This window comes from Aythya fuligula, chromosome 20 (genome assembly GCF_009819795.1).
Source record: "Aythya fuligula isolate bAytFul2 chromosome 20, bAytFul2.pri, whole genome shotgun sequence".
NCBI classification, from domain to species: domain Eukaryota; kingdom Metazoa; phylum Chordata; class Aves; order Anseriformes; family Anatidae; genus Aythya; species Aythya fuligula.
Genome location: NC_045578.1, coordinates 6,116,183 through 6,138,458, shown reverse-complemented (window position 1 = coordinate 6,138,458; position 22,276 = coordinate 6,116,183). Strand labels below are relative to the sequence as shown.

Sequence of the window (22,276 nt, the reverse complement as noted above, 5' to 3'; positions counted from 1 at the left end):
TGCATTAGTCCTGCATGATTTGTAAATACCAGTATCAGGAGAATGTGCCTGTCAGGGAATTGTGGAGAGGTGTACAGGACCTCTTCAGGATAGCTGTAGTGAGCTTTTAAATTATCTTGGGTAATCTAATTTAGATGTAATCTTGCTTGTGGCTCCACTGCAGACAAGTTAGATGAGCCAGGAGTAAAACTGAGCATAATAATTCTGGCTGTGATTTTTTTTTCCCCATCTGAGGCAGTCTTCATAGTGTGGAGGCATGACAAGAAAACAGTACAGCTAAATGCAAAGTTACTCATTTAACACATCCCACTTGAGGACTCCACTAGACAGCATTGGCCAAAAAAGTTATCTGTCAGAGCCAGGCAATGGAGTATCAATCAACTCAAATATGAGGAGCTACAATTGTAATGTAGTGACCAAGAAAACAAATGCTGTCCTCAAACTTTCTGGCAAGAGAAAATATTCCTTTCTCCCCTTCACCTCAAGAAAATCATCTGTTTACAGAAAGTCACCCCGTTTCAAAAATGGCCACAATATTTTACTGGTTGATTACTTATTTTAGTTACCTTGGATCATCTTTCTTCTACAGGTGACCTTCTACAGGACTTCAATTGTTTTCAAATAAGCACGGTCAATAAAATAATAAAATATGGAAATACCAGACGTTCTATTTTTATATTCCTATATGCAAATATTCCAACGACAGTTGATTGAGAATGACACCAAGCCAAAGTTTTGGCTATACTTTTATTTACTTCACGTACTATGAACATATACATTACATGCTACAAAAAAAAATAAAAATAAAAAAAGACTTTAACTGTCAAGAAAGTGGATAGTGTTATAATACAATGGCACATGTTCATATTTTTCTTCAAACTGGTTTGGTTAGAATCCTTCCCCAAAACCATTAACAAAAACGAAGTGTTTTAATCTTAAGATGATTAGAAATATTTGCATTATTAACAAATACAATTCAAACAGATTAACAAGATTTAACCATGTCAAATATTAGTAAAAAGGCTGGGGTTTACCAAAATGAAATATATATTAAAAAACCATAGCAGCCAGTTGTACTTTTAGTGTGATATAATGTGTAAATGCACCAGAAGAACACAGTGTAATTGAGCATTCTGCTTTCACGGTGTATTTCTAGAAATGATTATTCTAGTTCTAACACCTGCCTATGCACAATAGACCAAAACCACAGCCAAATAGAGACAAAAGATTGTGACCAACGTTCTTAGCAATGATTTTTTTTGCACGCATTGGTAAGAAGGGAGAGAACAAATAGAAGGATAAACAAAGGCCACAAGAGGATTTAATCTACATGTTCATGAACATGTGTTCTACCCTATTTTCCTTTAAAAGAGCTCGATAAGTTGAAATGTCTATTTTGCACAAATGCAAACATTAATTTCTATCACCTATGAAACAAAATCACATTTCAGCTTAGAACTGAACAGGGGAAAACAGTTGTGTTAATGTGTCTGTTGACTAAGAAAAACTGCTTGACAAGAACTTCAGATTCTAGTGCAACAGCAGCTATTAAGACTCCTCTAGTTTCTTTTTTTTTTGCTCTTTCAAAGTGTACAAATATTTGCAATTTATACAGTCTTCACAAAAACACACCTACAAACTCTGCAGTGTATTTGCTAGTTGACAGTTCAATTTAAGCCATATTAAAAAGGCAATATTTGCATAATAAAATTCCTTTCAGAAAAAAACGAAGTTCTTTTGGTATGTTAAAATAATTGCTGATTGGAAAGGTACAAATGCATGGGCTTTCGTTAATTGCAATTGGAAAAAAAATACTTCAGAACAAACCGTGTTACTCTTAACAACAGAGTTCACTATGCTTCTTTTGCAAAACCTGAAGAAAAATATAAGCATATATGGGCAACTGATAAGCTCAGTATATAAATCCGTATTAAAATGCAGCTACTGAAAAATCAGTTGCAGTAAATACTAAGGTCAGAGGAAAATACAGACTAGCCTTAAATAAACCAATTTGTTACTGAAGCTAGTGTTAGTTTCTGATTTTTTTTTCCCCTCAAACTAGTTTTACTACACAGCCAGAAGTGATCTCACAATCAGAGACTGGCACATCGCCCTAACCAGAATAGGGATCCAAGCTAGAATAGTACTGCAATTCCTTTGTTACTGTTATTTTTAGGTCACTGTCATAAAATGTCAGTTTTCTAATGATCTTTAGTAGTGCTGATGAGATTTGTGATGGAACAAACTATGATTAATGTACATCGGCATTAGTCTACAGAATTATCAGGTGCCCATTACCTGAAAATTAGACTTGCTGATGATTAGTTCTGAAGTAAAGCAACTAGTACTTAAATATAACAGAAATATTACCATTTCCAGCATGTTACACAGTTCTGAGGTAAAGTGTTACCAGTATTCTGTTTTATGGGTGGGTGACTTGCAGCAATAGCCTTTGCAGTGGGAACTAGCCCTCGCAGCATTTACAACCAATGAGACATTCTAGTGACACGCTTCGTATCAACCAAAATAACGTTTGCAGTTTGATACTGTTTTAGAAAAACTGTTCTGTAGAGATTATCACTGTAGTCAGAGTTGCAAAATTTGTTTGCTTAAGTTTGGTCACTAGAGTGCTATATTTGGAAAACAATCCAGGGTACAGACAAGGGGTAGTTACTTCAGTGTTTAATTTTAGTTTACAAAACTTACTGAATCCATTCTGATTTATGTTAAAGAAAACCAGATAATTAGAAGAACAGGTTTAAAACAAACAAACAAAAAACCAACAAGCAGCGCATAATACCACCTATTCAATGCACTGATTTTCATTAAGAGTTATGAAGCCATATTTACTCTATTACACCTTTTGAGAATCAATCCAGAAGCACACAAGTATTTTCCGTTAGTTTATTAAAAATAAAATCCTCATGAATTCACTATCAAATAGTTTACAGATGGGAATTAAACCAGAAGAGTCCCCAGAATAACTTTAAATTAGAAGTAGTATTTGGTTTGTCAGTTTACCACTTTTGACACTGATTTGTACTGTAATGTATAGGGGTATGGAATAATTCTAGAAAACTGGCCCTATGCAATCTATTTTTTTCTGAAAGCAGTGTAAATATTTTAGTATATTTAGTGAATCAAACACTGCTTTAAAGCTATGCATTAAAGTGCTATGCATGTATTTTTCAGCACTGGTGTGGATGTTTACACTTCAATAAGCCTTGTATTTGTGGATAGAGAGATTGGTGTGTTAATAGGAATTTTAAATTAAAATCAGCTGCTACGTTTGAAGCATCAACAGTACTGAAGAAATCAATCTAGTGTCCACCAACGTCTAGAATTCTGAGGTTGATTTGATCTGTCATTCACCGTTAAAATGGTACGTATTTGTAAATCATAAGGCTGTCTCCAATGTGCTCTACAGAAGTCTGTACTGTGCATGGTTACCTCGCCATGCAAAATACTGTATAGCCTTTCTAGGACAGAGAATTCAGGATGGAAGAAAAATGGAGAAAGCTCCAGGATAAATTTGTGGAAAAAAACCCAACAAGCTATCTACACACTGAGCTGTCTAAGGTTGATGTTCATCGCCTGAGGAAGAAGCAACATAAACAAAAGGACTGGAGAGAGCTATAAACGCTATCATAACATCTACGTTACTGCTTTCCCCAGCTGCTGCTGCTGGCAAGGTCCAGTCTGCTGTGCACATGGACATAAGCAGGCATTACAACCTATAATCATGTACTAGTTCTGCCACTTGACACACGAGTTATCTACTGTCGTACCCTGAATTACATGACCTTTGATTAAGGAATGGTGGTGTTCAGTCCCAGGGGTTTGCAGGTTATCAGAACGCTTATACAAGCGATACCGCTTTCAACATCTGTCGGAACATAGTCTTGATGGCATCTGCAATAAAAACAAGTTGAGATTGTTCCCATCTGCAAGCGCAACTGTTGAGCCACACTCAGCTGAAGTCCTCATCGGGATTCTGTTGATCCAGCAGGCGGACATGCGTGAATGGAAAGTGACCACGTTTGCCGTTACATTCTCCTTCCCACTGACCACTCACGTTAATCTTTGTGACCTTTACCAGCTCACCGACCTGCAGGATGAGAAATAAGCAAGCGTTACAATTCATAAAACCACAGGGGATGAGCAGCTGCTACCCCTCCCATTAGGCGTTACATCACCCAAGTGTACCAGATACACTTTTATAACAAAAATAGCTTTAGTTGTAACTATTTTTGATACACCAGCCTACCACCCCATGTTATTCACTCCTGAAGAAAGCATGAAGAGGAAGCAGCAAACCTAGGCCAGGTGAGAACTACCTTCTAGCCTGCAATCCAGCACCATTCTTCCACAGCACTTTTGGGCCTTGACATCAGCTGCTATCATAATAAATGGATCTGGCTGATTTGACAAAGGCTTGCACTCTGCTTGTACTACATCAACCTGATTAGAAGAGGGATTGCAGGTGTACAAAGTGAACACTAATCTGCAAGCTGAACTGCTCCTTCATTTTGAAATCCTGCAACTCTGAAAACATGCCTACCCATTTCTACCCCTCTGTCTAGGATTTTCTCAATGATCTTAAGTCCAAGTAACACAATGTTTCTCAGAAATCTTCCCAGGTCACAGAAAGAAAATGCTTTTGGGAAGATAAACTCTATTTTCTTTTACAAATGCTGTAAACAAACTCTCAAGGCACAGCCACAAGCCTTACTGCATTTCATCCAGAAATTCACTGAATATACAGTTAGTTTGCATACATGCTCATCACTGTGTTTCCAATTCATCCAAAATTGGATCTCATTAGTCTCACTTTCCAGGCGGTGAATGAAGAATAAGGAAAACAATTTAAGATGCTACCAACCTCCATTAACTTTACAGGTTTTATTCACTTGCAATCTTTTGCCAAAATAGCTTTTAACAGTTCATAAATTCAAAACACTACATGGACATTTAATTAAGCTTCCCATAACACTAATGATTACTTATCTGGTAATGAGAGGCACGCTGGGGATTCTTGCTGCAGCTTTTTTTTTTTTTTTTTTTTTTTTAAACTTTTGTAGTAATTAGTATAGATATTTTAATGAACCATATTTTGAAGAAAATCCTCTTATGTATTTGCTTCCAGCAAAAAGGAAGCTTTACTTGACTTCTGTATGCTAGTTTTGGCTCTTTAGGAATTTAATCATGCAGTATGTATCATTTTGCTACTGCTAATAATCACTGGGGGGGTTGTACCAGTAAAAATACTCCGTTGACCAAAACAACACATCAGCTATAATTTAGTAAGGACAAGATTAAACACAACAACACTAGGAACAGCAACTCTTATTTCCTAACCAGAGCCATTATGAGAACACTATCCGAGATATTTTAAATTGCTTCAGATCTGGATACAGTCCATCTATGAGCCTTCAACAGCAAAGTGTATAACCTCCAACCCAGTAGGAAAGAAAAAAAACTTGTCCTTCGGTCTCGCTGAACAGTCCAAGATACCCTGGCAGCATCAGCAAATAAAGAAAAGAATACATCCTACTGTATTATTTTCCAAGCTAGAAGTTTACCTTTTTCTTAATATATCTCAGACAACACTACTTACAACAAAGTAACATTTAAATATTTAAAGTGCGCATTCATTGGTTTCATTTTCTGTAAGACTCCCTTCCTACCTGTTTTTCGTTCTCCCCATCCTTACTGAAGTTCAAGCATTTTTATTGTGGGAGCCATTTTCAAATGTTTTTGACAGACCTAAGATCAAGATTTTCTACCTGTAGGTTCACATGCAACATTACTTACACACTGCTTACTTACTGTAATGTACTAAAAGTAATATAACATGCCAATTATACTTTACAGAATTATATGAAAACTTCAGGTAGTGTGGTACTGGCAATTCTGCCCACACAAAGTCACAAAACACGCAGAAGTTGCACTTCATTCATCATCTGTAAGATATTTTTCTAAGACTGACCGTGTCTCTGCTCTCACTGAATACCTCACATACTACTTTATCTTCACATAGTTCATCTTAGATACCTTATGACAAACTCACCTATAAAAAGTGGGTTCAGCAGAGCAATGAGAATGAGTTAGAATATAGGATGCTGTTCTAATACTCCCAGAATCACCCTGGTGCTGCTTGGTTTTAAGGGACATTTAAGGATAATTGCAGCAGTAGGACACTCATTTATGAATTCTCATTACTGTAAGAAGCTACACTTGAAACTTGCATTTTAATAACTGTTAAAAGAGCAGAGACTTCTGAGTTCATATATTCCTTTTTACCAATACAGTAACTCCATTTAGCAACCTCTCTCTCTCTGATACAACCTTTCATTCACATTTTATATATGGCTATCTTTATAACTACCGAAACAGGACTGACTTTAAGTAAGCATGAGTCATTTCACAAATGCTAGTTTCATAAAACAGCTCCATTAACTCCTTAGTGACTTACAGACCTTTCTAGATCCGCTTGGAAATTCTGTATATTAATTCATAGTTCAAATACTCTCCTGAAGACAATACAGAGATCTTTCAAAGCTACCTGTTATTTCACCTGGTGTAATTTTCACAAATTTTAGCCCAGAAGTGGCTATTCCCTCTGAATTCTCCTCTTTTAATGCTGACTTATTACTGTATTATTAGTCTATTGAACATCACGCCACCAAGCACAAAGCCCCGAGGAAAGCACTATACCCTGCTAAAAGGCCACGTTTGTCTCTGTCTCCATGAGACTTTTTAGAACTAAATATATTCCATATGCTGCTTCAAAACAAAAATGAAGCTTTATGTGAAGACTTTTGGATGCCGTGGTTTTATTCCAAGTACTCCTCTCTGGAAAGGTCAGAATGGTAGAGTTCTGCTACTGTTAGGGGGGAAGGGGGGACAGCGCTCTCAGAGTCATTTACCAGAGATCTTCCCTTTTTCTACCCTCTTTTAACTAATATAGACTTGACAACTCCTTGAGTAGGTCCTGTAACAAGCAAAATAAATGTAATATTCTGCTAAATCTTTTTTCCATAACATTTATTAAAACATAATTTGCTCTCATCCTCTTTCTTCAAGCTCTTCAAAACCATGTCAGTTTTGATCTAACGGTACATATAATTTTGTTTGCAGTTTGGGCCAAAATGTTTGATCTTAAAAATCTATTTGCTTAGGACAAACAGTGGGATCAAACCCCACCCACAAATGTTACACAATTTAAGGCTATGAGTTCTCATTTGGAGGAAAAAAATCTAGATTTATAATTATTAAGAGGTCTGGGCAAACATGGACTGAAAAGATTTACATAATGCTTTCTACTAAGTTGTCAAAGAAAGAGATCTCTAAAAAAAAAAAAAAAAAAAAAAGAAGAAACACCATGAAGTGAAAGGGTAAAGGGAATGTAAAAATAAAAAATAAATTAAAAAAAAAAAAAGAACAAAACAGAAAGAAGACAAGAAACAATACTTTGTTAGACAGGATGAAGAAAAATTTGGGAAAAATGAAGCGCACATTTTTCCTGTATGGACGTTTAAAGCAGTTCAGTAACATTGTGATTTGAATAATTAAGGGTGCAAAGAAGCTAGGAAGGCCAGTTAGAAGCAGTGATAAATGCCTCAAGTTTCCCAATACTAAACATAGAATAAAGAACCACCATTATTACTGCATTTTTTAAACGTGGAGCTGTAGCAGGACAGGTATACATCATCCTAACCAGGAGGTTCAACCTGGCAACGAACAAATATTTCAATAATGTTACAAGGCCTGGGAAGACCGTTGTTATAACAGAAGGGTAGAAAGGCGCTGCTATAATTTTTTCTTAGAACATCACACAGATGGGCAGAGCCCACAAACTTCTCAATTCCCCCCTCCCAAAGACTTCTGCTATCTAGCGTATTAGCTGGAGCTAGTAGAGCACAGCAGTGCAAATTAGTTCAGGACAGACGTTCTCCAGGAAAGACCTTCCGAAGCGCAGCATACTTGACAGCCACGTGACTTTCAGTGAAGAGGATCAGACTAACAGAAAATCAGCTGTGGCACTCACGAGCTGTTCTTTATAAGGAATCTTGCTTTCCCTCAAAGTTGCTTACAACAGCCTAGACTACTAGGATTTTCTCACTCTCCCTGTTTTACTCCGTGCCACCAAAGCGTGATTTGGGCAGTGTGGTGGGGTACTGCTTTGAATGAAATTAAATGTGAAGTTAAGCTTAAGGAAATACTAGTAGCACAGCGGGGTCAATTAAAGCTTAAAAACAAAATCTAGAAAGAAAACCAAAAGTTTTTTTTGTTTGTTTTTTTTAACCACAACATAATCTTCAATGTCTCCAAGAACATTCAGGTATATTTTGAGCCAGAGGTGGCTGGGTAAAGGTGGTCAGAGAAAGAGGCAAGGAGACAACATTTTAGGCATCATAAAAGTTGGAAGGTTAAAATCTTTGCATTATTTCCCCAAAATCTGATGAGTTGGCACCAATTTCTATATATATTTCTCAGCCCCAAGACTTCCATTCTGTATCCTGTCTCTCTCAATTCAGAAGTGTAATAAAACACATCCTAACTCAACATATTTTACCTACATGTGGAAAAAACTTCACACCTCCCAAGTTATCTATCGGTTCTGTAGAATTTGCCAATGCTGTACAGAAGATATGTATATATGATTGCCACACTGATGAAGTACTGAAGTGCATTTTGTGCTAAGCAAGATTAAACAAAGTATTTAGGAGTGGAAAGGAGATGCTCTGACTCAGCACAGAAACTGTTTTTTCCCAAGTACTTAAAATGTTATATAAACAGGAAGTCAATTAGGTATCAGGAAATTCCAGAGCCTTTAGCTCAAAGAAAGCCTAGATTAAAGGATCCAATTTACATATCATCCTAAGGCAAAGGTCTGCCACTTAGAATACCTTGGTCTCAATTTCCTCAAATGTAACTTCAGGGATAACTATTTGATGTGTAGAGATAGAGCACTATTCTCCTTTTTAAGAGGAAAAAAAAACAGAAGGGGCATGTACAAGTATTTGATCATATCAAGAAGTGAATCAACCCTAGGCAAACTCACTGCTTTATTACAAATCGTACTCCATCAATCACTGCTTTACAGGACACTTCCCTATTGAGCTGTAATATATGTTCCTGCTTCAAAAGCTAAAAAATGAAGCAATCTGCTTGAGTTCAGGATATAAAAACGAAACCCTGTGTGTGATCATCGTTGTCTCAGTCTGCATAATTTTCAAGTGACTCTCAATGCTTCCACTGATTGCTTTTCAAATAGTGACAGAATGAAAGAACAACTCAGCACACCTTTTGAAGACCAAGCAAGCAACATTGAACACAGATTCCAACACACAACTTTATGAACAGCTCCCTCACCCTCCTCCCCAAAATAAAGACTTCAGAAGTGAAAACATGGATGGGGAAACACTTATGACAGAAATGTTTGACAAAAGACACAATTTTGGTTCAGGAACCTAAACATGATGCAATTGTCAAACTCTAGTCAATAAGTGACTCGAGTCACTTATTTCCAAAAAAAAGTTTATCCATAACTTATGATGTAAAAACAGCATTACAATGCTTTTTCCCTTTCTTATTCCTACAGATCTACAATGCGCTTGAAAGGGAAATCCCTTGAACAGATCTCTTCTTGCTAAGTTTTGCCCATTATGTACCTCCAAAGCCAAGGCTGTCTTGTCGTAGGCATTAGGGACTCGCTTCTGGATAACCCGGGCATAAATAGGGCCATTCTGAAGGTTAGGGAGCGGAGTGTTGATGCTGGGCTGGGCATAGGGCCCTGGCTCCGGCCCACCCAGTGGTTGTGGGTGGGAACTATCCTGGTTACCTCCAATCAGAGTAGATACTGAAGCAGAGGAAGGTCTATACTTCTCGACGTAAGGAACAGGTATCATTCCCCTCTTCCCGTCGCAGTCTTCTGCATTCCACCACTGCTCTTCAGGTTTATCCCGGATTTTCAGTATGTCTCCTTTCTTAAATGGAAGATCTTCTTCATCATTTCCATTAAAGTCAAAGAGAGCTCGCACATACTCAGCTTCCTCCTGTCTGAGGATAACGCCGCTATTCTGCCTGGGTCGGGGGGGGATTGGTTCTATCAAGGTTGTAGTGTCCAAATAGTGTATTTTGTAGAATTCCAGTAAAAGTGGCAAAGAATCAAACTCCTGGTCACCTATTCGAAATCTGGTGGGATTCAACCCTGAAAGAGGAAAGCAAAACATCAACAAAGAGAGCATTACAACTGTAAATTAAGCACCTGAGAAGACTAATGTATTTACAAACAAAAAATTTGATGTTGCATTAGGCCAATTTTCTACCAACACACATTACATTCAGCTCTTTCATGCACTTCTGATTAAAGGCAGCACTATATTGTTTGTGTGGATGGAGTTTTAGTTTAAAAGATTTTGGCAATAACAGAAAAATCAGGTAACAAATTGTTGGGCACTGCCAAACTTCCTGAATTACAATAGGAGTATCTTGTATCCACCAGTGTTATGTGGACCCAACAGATAAATTTCAAGTTTGTTTGTTTGTTTCAAAAGTTATTTAAAAAGGACAATATTGCAATAAGTCATTTACCTGTTGTAACATATCTTGGGTTAAAGGGTTGGACACTACAGGAAACTACTTCGCTCAGCAACACAAAAATGCATGTTTTCATAATGGGCATAATTCATTCTTTTAATTTCAATTCTTGTAGTTTCCTTGCCATATTTGTCAGATGGAGTCCAAGCTATAAATTTGAACCTCAAATACATTAAAATGTAAAATATACATATGATGTTCATATTCAAGACATTAGAAATACCATTTCCATTTTCCATTTGTGTGCTCCACTTTATTTTTTTTTTAATTTTTATGTTCTTCAAGCTCAGCTGGTGAAAAACACATGCGTGATGTTCTATTTCCACCATGCACTATCCACTGTATTATCAGTTATGGGAAGAACTGGGGAAGGCTGGGGGATGGTAGCGGAGAGGAAAAGATTTATGCTTTAATGAGTAACTCTTTTAGCAAGAAAGAGATGCTTACTTTGCAAGTCTGTTTCTCTGCAGGGAATATCTAATAGTTCTGAGACTTAGCTCTCGAGTACAAAGCTAGCAGAATTTTTTAGGCTGTCACTGATCCAAAACCCCCCTTTCAAAGTAGCACTGTCAGCACGGAAAGCTAACATTACAAGAAGGTCTTTCAAGAAAGCAAAAAGGGGTTCTAATAGAAAAAAGGGATGATTCAATAAGATCAACACAGACAAACACCCAATAAATAAGTTCTGAAGTTCCTGAAGGAACACAAATGTCACTGAAGCTTTTTACAGAAAATTCAAAGAAGCAGAACAAACTCATTGCAAAACGCACATCTGCACTCATTAACAGGCCTGAAAGACTTTCAGAAGGTATCAGCACAACTGCAGCGAACCAAAAAACAAAAGCAATACCATCAAAAATTACCAAAAACAACCTACAAAACAAACTGGCTTCACCAAAAGATAAGGGAACTAATGTAAACATCAGTATGAAGCATGAACCTGACATGGAAAGTGAGAGTAAGATTCTACCTCATTCTCTCAAAGCTTAAGACTGAAAAGAAGCAAACCCCCCTCAACTTTTGTTGATGAGATGTAACTTACAGCACTAGACTTAGCAAGAACTCTACAACTTAATCTCAGAGGCGGCTCATAGCTCAGTAGTCTTACAGGAGATTACTTCTGGCTGGACAAACACCATCCCTACACCACTTTAAAACAGCTTCAGTTCACTGCAGAAGCATAAGACACCATCTGGGAATGCTGCACTTCCACTGCCACTGGAGGTGGAAAACCATGCTTTGCAACAAGCGTTACAGACATCAAATTTCAGACTAACCTGGTGACAGAAACACAAGCATGCATTTGCTGCTATTTCACATGTGAACCTTTAAGGATCAGGCTTATATAGATGTTTATGCCAAAAGAAAAAGCCACAGAAACTTTAAGAGGACCAGGACAGCAAAGACCTTTGAAGTCACATGGAGAAGCCAATCTCCAATGTCCAAAAGGGCCTGGAAAAAGTATTTAGTAGGTAAGTTCACTGACACGGAACTAACTTTACATGACTAAGGAATATGAAACACTGATTTACCTTTGCAAAGCCTGCTGCAAACTGACTCAGTCAGAAGACCGAGATCTGTCTCCAGCAAAATAAGTGTACGCAGAAAAATCTGTGTACAAATCATTGGAATTGACCAGTTCAAAAGTAACATTCACCAGCTGTGTCAGCACCAAAATCATTAGCAGAATGAACAAAGTTTTGGGGGTTTTAAAAAAGAAAAAAAAAAATCACTCTTGCCCTCTTGAAATCATGCATGACAGCCTGAACCAGCTGCTAAATGTACCTGAATAAAACCAAAGTTGGACTCCTAAGAGGAAAGTCCACTGAAGCCTTATGTATGAGGGAGTGACTGAAATCAGTGTACTGTATCCTGGAAAAGAGCGTTCCAAAACATATTTTGCACAATTGAGGAGTGAGAGAACACAGCTCCTTCAACTACATTCTAAGATCAGAAAGATAACAATAATCCTTGAAAGGACAAAGAGATAAGCAGCAAAAAGGAGCCACATTACTTCCCTAAGAGAACACTCCCAAAACACCACACGTAGTTCTGGTATTTTGGTTTTAAAAACAGAAGGCATCCACAGAAAATATCAGAGGTCTGGAAAACAAGGCCATTGCAACAAGAAATCCATGAGCTCACTTCAAATTGCCAAAGAATAAAGACAGCAACCTGGTCATGGCTTGGACATTTTTAATTTCTTCTAAATTCAGCATAAAAGGACTAAGTAGTTGAAAGTCGCAGTTAGAGAAGCACAGGTTGGAAATAAAATACAACTACACCTTACCAAGCAAGCGATAAATTCCTCATCAGTTTAAGACTTTTTATGTATACTCTTGTTCAGCGACAAGTTAACGAGCTGAACAATGTTCAGTTACGTAGCAGGGAAATAATTCTGTGCACCACGAGCTTCAAGGTCCTGTCATTCCCTGGAATAACGAAATTTAAAGACTAACAGATTTTAGGCTCAGAGGAATTCTTCAGCTTCTCATTTGGACTGCAACATGCCCCATACCTGTATGCCAATCTAATAATTAAGGTGAGATCTACCACAAGGAAGTGGAAGTTACAGCAACAAGGCATTTATATATTTTATTTTTTTAAGTAGAGCTGTTTTTTTTCACAATCTTGGAATACTTTTCTTGGAGGCACAAGTTCTAGCAGCACGTTGTCCACGTCTTCTGGGGGCTCTCAGGAAGAGGAGAATGCATGTAAAGGTAAGCCTAGCTACTAGAGGAACTTTAGTCACTTCCTACCAAAGCTGGACAAGTACTAGAAATTCTCTTCCCTTCTCCCCAGCTCTGCACAACTGAAGGGAAGATGCTGCTCAGTTTGCACCTCCAGCAGCAGAACTGCTCAGCTCCCTAAGATGACCAAGATAGTTCTCGGAAGAGCTAGCGAATCCTCTGCTCTCAGGAGGGTGTGGAAAGTGTGAAAACCCAAAGTAGTTCATAATTAAAGTTTCAGATCCGGACCCTGACAGTTCTCTATGATGCATGTGCCTTCTTGACCAAACACTTTTATATTGGGGTTGGCCTTGTGCCCACATCGGAAAGATCATTTATATATTTTCTAAATAAAATACCTAATACTCTACTTCTCGAGAGTGTGGGCAGGTGGCATAGCCACAGAGCAGCTTCTCACTTCATCAGATGTCAGAGGTTTTACATTTCTCTCTACACTCCAATTGTGTTTGTGCCACTAGGCAATTCTCCGTTGATCCTTAAGCTCTGGTAAACTTTCTTTGGAAGACCTCACAGGAATAAAAGTTTTTTCATTTTCATTTCTAGACCTCCTCCATAAGCCCCTAACCCATCATCTTCAAAAGTATGCTTTGGGCGAGAAAGGATGTTCTTAGCATTCGGGGTGCTCAGACACAAGGCTCAAAGTAAGACATCACAGCGATGTAAGCCAGCTACACCCAAGCACACACAAACTCTGCTATGAAGGCATCACATTCTAGCCCGTGTGTTTCCCCCACCCTCATACAGACACCTTTTTTCCTTAGTCTTAAGCACCTCTCTCCTCATGCCTCAGTAAAACAAACAAGTACCCATGAATGCTCTAGAATAACAGTAAAACCTCATTCAGCAACTGCTGAGAAGAGCTCTAAGCATCTCAGAAGAAAATTCTCACAGAAGCTCCTTATTGCCATTTCTGCGGACAATCAGAGGATGAGAGAAAAGTAAATGCCTACGCTTTCCAAGCTTCTAGTAGTTTGTATTTTAGGACCTCAATACCAAAAAAACAAACAGGTGTCCAAGTTAAACCACGTTGCTCACCCGTATCTAAAGCCATCTCATCATATAAAGAGCAGAGTATGGGTATCATTATATGATTATAGTCTGAATTTTTAAAAATCATAATGGAGGTGATTTAGAATCACAAGAAGCATGTTCTTAAAATGCACACACTGTAAAAGGTGGTGTTTTTGATAAGCATGTCATACTTTCCTACTTCAGAGTACAAATTTATAACTCTAAGGTTTACGGTTTTAAGGTTTCTGTCTTCATCACATTGCACTTTCAGTAGGAAGCAAGTCTGTCTTTAGATATTTTAGGCATCTTCTTTTAAATTGTATCATACGTTTTTACCCTGGACTTGTATGTCAAATTATAAACACATGATGTGTTTAAATGTTTTCTCTATTGTCCATGGCCATGCTAATGCCTGCACAAAGTACTTTGTCTAGTTTGGGACTTCTGTAGCCTGTGATGCTTGATTACAAATGATACCCTAATTCCAATGCAATTACTAATCTTCATCTCTACTGGAAACAGAGCGTTTTTATTCCTGTACCTCAATGATTTACCCCATTTCTTTTAATGGACTACTTTTCAGTAAGATGTAGTTATTTTGGGAAGTTCTGTTGAATTCTTTCTTCCTTATTCTGAAACATTTCCTGGAAGAAGTTAGGAACTACAGCACATCAGGCAAAAGGCAATTTTACCCAAACGTCAGCTTTAGAACAAAAAAAAAAAAAACAAAAAACAAAACACTTCAGAAATGGAAGAAATCATCCAATTTTTGTGACAGTATGGCTTTTTATATTAGGGAAGCCCAAACTCCTCATCGCATTCATCCTGTATAGAAGCTAGGTTCCCAGTATCATCTGCACGCAGCAGCGTTCCAGCAGCCATGAATCACACAGGCTTACTGAAGCTAACAAGAAAATCACCTTAAAAAAGTAGACAGTACAGATAATTAACATAGTGAAGTTGTTCTTCCTGATGTTTCAACTTGACCACAATAAATAAGAAGCATGATGATTTGCAAACATTTACCTCATTTTACTGCATTACTTTCCCTATTCAAACATGAAATCATCTTTCACCTTCTACCAATGATTCCATCTCCCTTCCCCTGGTGAACATTCCCCTCCCCACTTTTTCTGAAAGAAAACTTACACTTTCCATGTAATTTAATACATACGCACCCGCCTTCTTTCTTTCATTTAAGTGTGAAAAGAAAACAGCATCAGCACAAAGGCATCTATTTAAAACCACTAACATTTCAGCATAGGATTATCTGTGGTGCAGGGGTGAAGCACCACCTATTCTCATAACATCCAGGGGAAAAAAAAACACACCCTACCAAAAATAATTAAACTTTTTAACATAGATTAAACCTACTGTGCCAGCAGCCTACGCAGCTACAATAGCAGCTAGTCTGCTAAAGCAGATAAATATTTAAAACAGAAGATAACTACCTAAGGGGCATTAAGTGATTTATAAAAAGAACACCAAAACCTCAAAATGTTTTAACGCTCACTGTGTAATCCAGCCCACAGAATGCCACAAAATATTACTGAGCTTAAGAGCGCAGCACAATGAAAAAGTTAGAGCGGCTATTTACCAAGGTGGCATCACAGTAACACAGACATTCAATAACGTGGAAAACATTGTCTTTCCAGAGAAAACAACTGCCAAGCAAAGTAACTGGCACACACGCTTCAGGGTTGTTCACCCCTAGGGATTCCACTACTAACAATCCTGGCAGCTTAATCTGCTCTATACAACATCAGTCATGCATTTCCAGCATCAAGCCTTCACAAACCTATGAAAATAAACCTTTGTCTTGACCAACGTGAAACAACAAGGAATCTAACAAGTCTTGTGGCGAACCATTTAGCTACCCACTTCATTTCCAGCTGAATCTGCCACCTTTAAATGCTATCTCGTGGAGCTTTTTATGACTCGAGTACACTCTGCAGCTGTGGTATGTTCCTGGATAAACACAATGACTTCAGGCTTTCCCCAGTTTGCCAATTTTACATGTTGCCCCAAGAAATAGAGATCACTGCATAATGGTGCAAATCTACTGGCAACAGGTTTGGTTTTTTATTCAGATTACCCCCTTCCTAGTCAACTAGGGTCTGTGCAGAGACTGTGAAATCCTTTATGTAGCAAATACCATCGAATCCTCCCAACATAGAAAGTGACCGTACCTACACACAACCTTCAAAACTTTGCAGTGGTTTCTTTCTGAGCTGCTAGGAATATGCCCACATCATCTTACGAGCATTAACATGCACGCCTGAGTGGTTCTACTACCAATTTCAGTAATGACCCGAGCAAAGATATTGCTATTGCTGCCTTTTAACTAAATCTTCTCACTTGCATATCTAAGGATTATGCACTGCTGGGGGCCCTTGTTAACTTAGTTATGCTTGTACTTTCAAAAATGCTGCTTCCCGTGATAATAGTTTTCCTTTTATCAGTCAGTATTTTCTACTCCACAAGCATTAATTTGGATGCATTATTGATTATTGATGATGTTGAGTCAATGAGAAATAACATCACATCTTCCCTTTCAACACACGGCGTGCATGGGAGCACCCAAAACTTCACATCTAATTTAAAATAATAATTGCTTTTACATTCCTGAGGAGTTCCTAACACTTAAATTACCCCCCCTAACGCTCTGGTTTGTGACCTGAAGTCGAGCCTTATGGCCTGTCCTCTAACACAAAACTATTTCGGCAGAACCCAGCCTTTCAGATGACATTTCCACACTTCCATCTCCGAGCAGAGGTGACATGCCCCGTGCAGTAACTAAACTTTATGAAAAGTCCATGTGGAGCACCACAACTCCGGGGTCGGCAGAACCAACGCTCACCCCAGCGCACGTTTAACCCCACAAACCGACTCCCTCAGCGGCTGCTGCCCACAAACTCCTGCCTCAACACCCCCAGCACCACCACACGACCCAATTCCTCACAGAAAACCCCAGAAGCGGCCCGGGGGGAGGCACCGAGCTGGGCCCGGCCTCCCTTCCCCAGGGGGGGCTGAGGGGGGCACGGCCGGCCCCGTGAGGGGATCACTCACCCGGGGCCCCGGGGCCCTCGCCGCCGGCTCGCCGGCCTCCCGCCGGCCCCAGGCTGTTGACGATGTAGTGCGAGACTCGGGAGCTCTCGGACACCGACAGCACGAAGTCCCCCGGGATGGTGCCGGAGTCGCGCACCAGGAAGGTGCCGTGGCGCTGCCCCTGAAGCAACGACACCGCCTCGGCCCGGCTCAGCCGCCCCCAATACCAACTCGCCCGGTCCTCGGCGTCGAACTGCCCGGCCATGGGGGCCGCCCTCGCTGCTGTTGCTGTTGCTGCTGCCGCCGCCCCCCCCCCCCCCCAAGGCCCGGCCCGGCCCGGCCCGGCCCCGCCGTGCCCCCCGCTCCGCGCCCAGCCCCGCCACCCAAAATGGCGGTCCCGGCCCTGACCTCACCTACCGGACGTGACGGCGCGAGGGGGGACGCGGGGAAGGAGGCGCGTCATCTGCGCGCGCGGCCGGGGGGGGGGGGGAGAGAGAGAGGGAGTGAGGGGGGGCGGGTGAGGGGCGCTGAGGAGAATGGGGGGGTTGGGAGGGGCTGAGAGGGGCTTAAAGGGGCTCGAGGGAGGCTGAAGAGGGGCTGAAACGGGCTTGAGAGGCTCTGAGGGAGGCTGAAGAGGGGCTGAGGGGAGCTGAGAGGCTCTGAGGAGAACAAGGGGCTTAAGCTGAGGGGGGCTGACAGGGACTGAGGAGGGCTGATGAGGGTTGAAGGGAGTGGGTGCTGAGGGGGCTTGAGAGGGGCTGAGGGGGTTTGAGAGGGGCTGAGGAGCGCTTGAGGGGGCTTGAGAGGCGCTGGGGGGGGCTTGAGGGGGGCTTGAGAGGCGCTGGGGGGGCTTGAGGGGGGCTCAGGGGGGCTTGAGGGGGACTTGAGAGGGGCTGAGGAGAACAGGGGGCTTAAGCTGAGGGGGGCTGACAGGGACTGAGGAGGGTTGAAGGGAGTGGGTGCTTGGGAAGCTAAGGAGAGTTTGGGGGGGGGTGCTGAGGGGAGCTGGAAGTGTTGAGCATTGAGGGGAGTGAGGGCTGAGGGGAGCAGAGGGCTGTGGACTTGTCTCTGCAGCTGGTGCATCCCATTAGGAGGCGGGAGGAAGGCAGGGTAACCCCCTGAGTGTCCCAATCCCCTCCTGGCTTCCCAGTTTCTGCGGCTGGCTGAGATCACTTGTGTGAAGCCAGGCTTGTGAACCCATGGCAGGTGTTAAGGATACAGTTCGCTGTCTTCTTCCCTTCAGAGCTGCACCAGCGGTTCCTGCCCTCGTCTTCCCTGCCAGCTGTACATTCCTACCCCACAGTTGTGCCAGCACAGCTGTTTTCATGGGGCCGAGTCAGGCCAATGAGCTGTTCTTGGTTAAAAATAGCTGTGCAGAAGAAAAAGCTTATTTTTACCCAGAAGAGTTCACTGACCGTGTTACCACAGGGGCCTGCAAACAGGGAATTGCTTAACATCCACTGGTGCCACAGAGGAATGTGGATGTGTGCACGTGGACAACTAAGAATGATGTCTATAAGGATGGGGCAATATTTAACCATTTTAAGTTCTCCAGGCTCTCCCAAGTTCCAGAGTAATACCTTTAGAGTCTGGATAAATGAGTATTGAATTCTGTTCCAGCTCTCCTCAATTCTGAGAGCTTTTTTCCAGAATGGAATGTGTTTTTTCATCTGTGTGGCCTCCATGTGGCAGCACTTGCATAAACATCATGTTAGAGCACAGCTGTCCTTAACCATGAGGGTGCTGTGTTCCTGCCTGGCTGACAGCATCTTTGCTTTGTTGTAGGATGCTTTGAAGCCCTGTAACAGGACTTTGGTGCTCTGTCAGTTAACTAGGCTTGTATCAACCTCCACAATATCCCAACAACAAAATATTCCGTCTTACAGGTGGGAGGCTGCAGTTCACCAAATATATAAGAAAACACCAGGTGCTTGACTTCTGCTTATCTGATGGTTCAACAAATGAACATCCTGCCTCTGCTGATCCCGTTCTCTCTCCAGATGGACCGTAGGTAGGAGCCAGTCATAATCTATTTAGAACCTAGTCCTAGTTTCCCTGGTGACATGTGGTGTTTGTTAGCCAGTTGCAGAAATAGCACGCTTCCGTGCTCAGTTTTTTTCTCAGGTTTGAGAAGCTGCAGATTCTCGTTGAGGGCCCAGGCTGCTAGGAGAGTTAAATCACAGCAGCAAGAAAGCACATCCATTCTGGTTAGTGGTTCAATCAGACTTTGAACAAAACAGAACTTTCTTACAATGGTAAAATTCACTGTTTTTCTGACTTCTCCTAGACACCTGTTGACTGCGGGCCTGCAGACTTTTATTTTCCTGTCTTTCCAGTCCCCACCTTTGTACCCCATCTCCCCTTGTTTTCAGCTGAACCACAAAACTGCAGGAGTTGGTGGAGTGTTTCATCAGACCTTGTGCTGCAAGGAGTTCAGAATCTTATTGCAAGAGTTCCCTCTGGTGGTCAGTGATGGGGAAATGCATATTTCCCTGCTGAAAGAAACTCCTTTTCCTACTTTTACGTTGAAATAATTTCTTGTTCAATCACTCTCTGTCCTTCATTATTTTTTACAGCCTTTCCTTACTTAGGGCTTCTCCAGATAATAACCTCTCCAAACTCCTTTTTCTTCCCGTAATTAACACTTAGATTCCACTCCATTAACACACCCTTCCACTCGTCAGGAGTTTACTACCATTGACCCACCCATCCCTGCTGCACAGAGGCTACAATAAAGGTGGAGCCCTTCTGCACCAACGTGCATTTCTACACGGGCCTTTTCACAAGCAGAGGATTGCAGCCTGAGCTCAGTGGCCACACAGATCTTGGCTTCGGACTCAGAAGAATAAAAGTAGATCAGTGTAATTCTGAAGAATTCATGGTTAATAACAAGATTCTGAAAGAAGCTGTAAAATATCAAGAGAATATTCCACTCACCTACCTGGCAGTAAAAGCCCCAGGCCTGGCTTTCCTCTCCTGATTTGACTGTTCCTACCAGTCAGCCTGGAGATGATTTTTTCTTAAGAAGCAATAAAACTTTGGCAACTGATCTAAAGCCACCGTTTATCAGTAGAAAGTTTCTTGCTGAGTTCAATGAGCAAGTCTTGAAATCACGCCAAGCAGAGGGGGTTGTAGTACAGCTGTGTAGCAATGGTCTGTCCTGGGCAATATTCAGGGATGTTAAAACAAGGAAATGTCTGGGATAATTAAAGCCTTCGTCTGCACTCTAATAGCAGCAGTGCAGGGCAACCTGTTGTTACAGAATCTTGCCTCGTCTATTACTTTGAAGGGTCAGTTTTGTAAATCTGGTTTAGATCACACATTGGTATGGTGTTCTATTTACAAAATGAAAACTGAAAAGAGAAGGTGCATCTTCTACTTTATTTTCTCTATCACCTCAAGAACTAGCATTTCTGCCACAGAAATGTTTCCTCTACCAGTTATTTTAGAATCTGCTGCTCACAGTGTGTTTCAATGTCCTGTTTACTTCTAATCTTCACAGTATATGTATGTGGCCTCTTCTGGTTCACATCTGGCTTAGAAGCGTCACCTGTGCTGGTGGTTCCTGCCAGATGCTGGCTATGTGATGTCAGCAGCCAAGATAGCTCTGGCAAATGCAACTCAAATTAGCTATTTTGAAAAGATCTTTCTGCAGAGACTGTTAAAAATAAATAAGCTTGGATCAGTAGCAAGAAGATATATTAGTCCCAGTGGATTATGTATAATGGAAGGAGCCTTTTTATTACCAGAAGCAACTTTTGTTCATGCCATACTCAAGACTTGCTGTTGAATTTTACTGGGAAGTACCATCAATTCAGAGAGAAAGTGACACAAACCAGGGAGTGCTGGAGGGGGTTGGTTTGAGAACCTGCAGAACTGAGGAACGGAGCAGTCGGAAACTGAGCAGGGTCGCGCAGCCAGGGAAACATTAGGAATTTGTAATGAAGTTGGCTGGATGGGACTGCCACGTGGGGTGATATTTGCCAGGTGACTGTGAGCTGAGGAAGCGCAGCTGTGGAGCGATGAGTTGTGGCGTTACGCCATGGCTGGGGAAATGCTGCTGCAGTTGGAGCCAGGCGTTGGGACGGGTTGGGCAGGGACGTGTTCGAGTCACCCTGGGGGTGTTCAAGGAAGGGTTGGACGTGGTGCTTAGGAGAACGGTTTAGTGGTGACATTGGTGGTAGGGTGACGGACCAGCTGATTTTGGAAGTCAAACCATTGATAATCATTAAGATCCAACCCTAATGAGTCTGTGATTCTATTCCTATTCCAAGGCAGGAACAAACCCTCAGCTCCATCGCTGTTCTGGCCCCTCACGTTCAAGGGGCACAGAGCTGAACTGCAGGTAGCGATGAGGATGATTAGTGGAACACAGAACTTATTCCAGGAGAATAATCAATAAAATCGTGTGGTTTATTTAGCACAGTGCAAGGAAGGCCAGAGAAGACAGGGCTTTTCTCCTGAAACACCCCCGTGAGGAAACAAGAACACATCCAAGGGAACAACCCAGCCAAGCACAGCACGATGGGACCTCCTATAGGACAGAGAGGAGGAAAAACCCGACTTTTTTCAGAAGCAGCAGCTCATTTTTAAAAAAGAAAAATGTAGGAAGCAGCGCCCGCTGTAGCACGCTCTGGACCGCGCTGTGCTCGCAGCGAGGGGCAGGAGGACGAGGAGAAAATGGCGGCTGGGTCCTCCCGCTCCCCTTAGCCCTGGAGGCGCCGCTCTCTCCCCTCATCTCTATGGCCCCCGGCGCCGCGGTTGGCTGCGGGTGGCGCTCTATCCCCGGGTCGGCGTCTCGGTGGTGGCTGGCGGTGCCGCTCTATGCCGCGGCGGGCCCCGTCTCGGTGGCCGGGCGGAGG

The 22,276-nt window shown here is 41.5% G+C and overlaps 1 protein-coding gene across 2 annotated transcripts; it reads right to left on the bottom strand.

Moving 5' to 3' along the window:
• Window positions 1-710: 710 nt before the first annotated feature.
• On the bottom strand, window positions 711-17,703 carry CRK (CRK proto-oncogene, adaptor protein). Of its 2 annotated transcripts, none has more exons than XM_032200782.1 (3): window positions 17,436-17,703; window positions 9,678-10,216; window positions 711-4,108 (listed from the first exon to the last, which is right to left on the bottom strand). In XM_032200782.1, the coding sequence occupies exons 1-3, from the start codon at window positions 17,677-17,679 to the stop codon at window positions 3,971-3,973; spliced, it is 921 nt and encodes a 306-aa protein (XP_032056673.1). In that variant the 5' UTR covers window positions 17,680-17,703; the 3' UTR covers window positions 711-3,970. The 2 variants fall into 2 exon arrangements, with proteins under 2 accessions (XP_032056673.1, XP_032056674.1); XM_032200783.1 differs by having other exon boundaries at window positions 4,040-4,108; window positions 9,848-10,216.
• Between the last annotated feature and the right edge of the window lie 4,573 nt (window positions 17,704-22,276).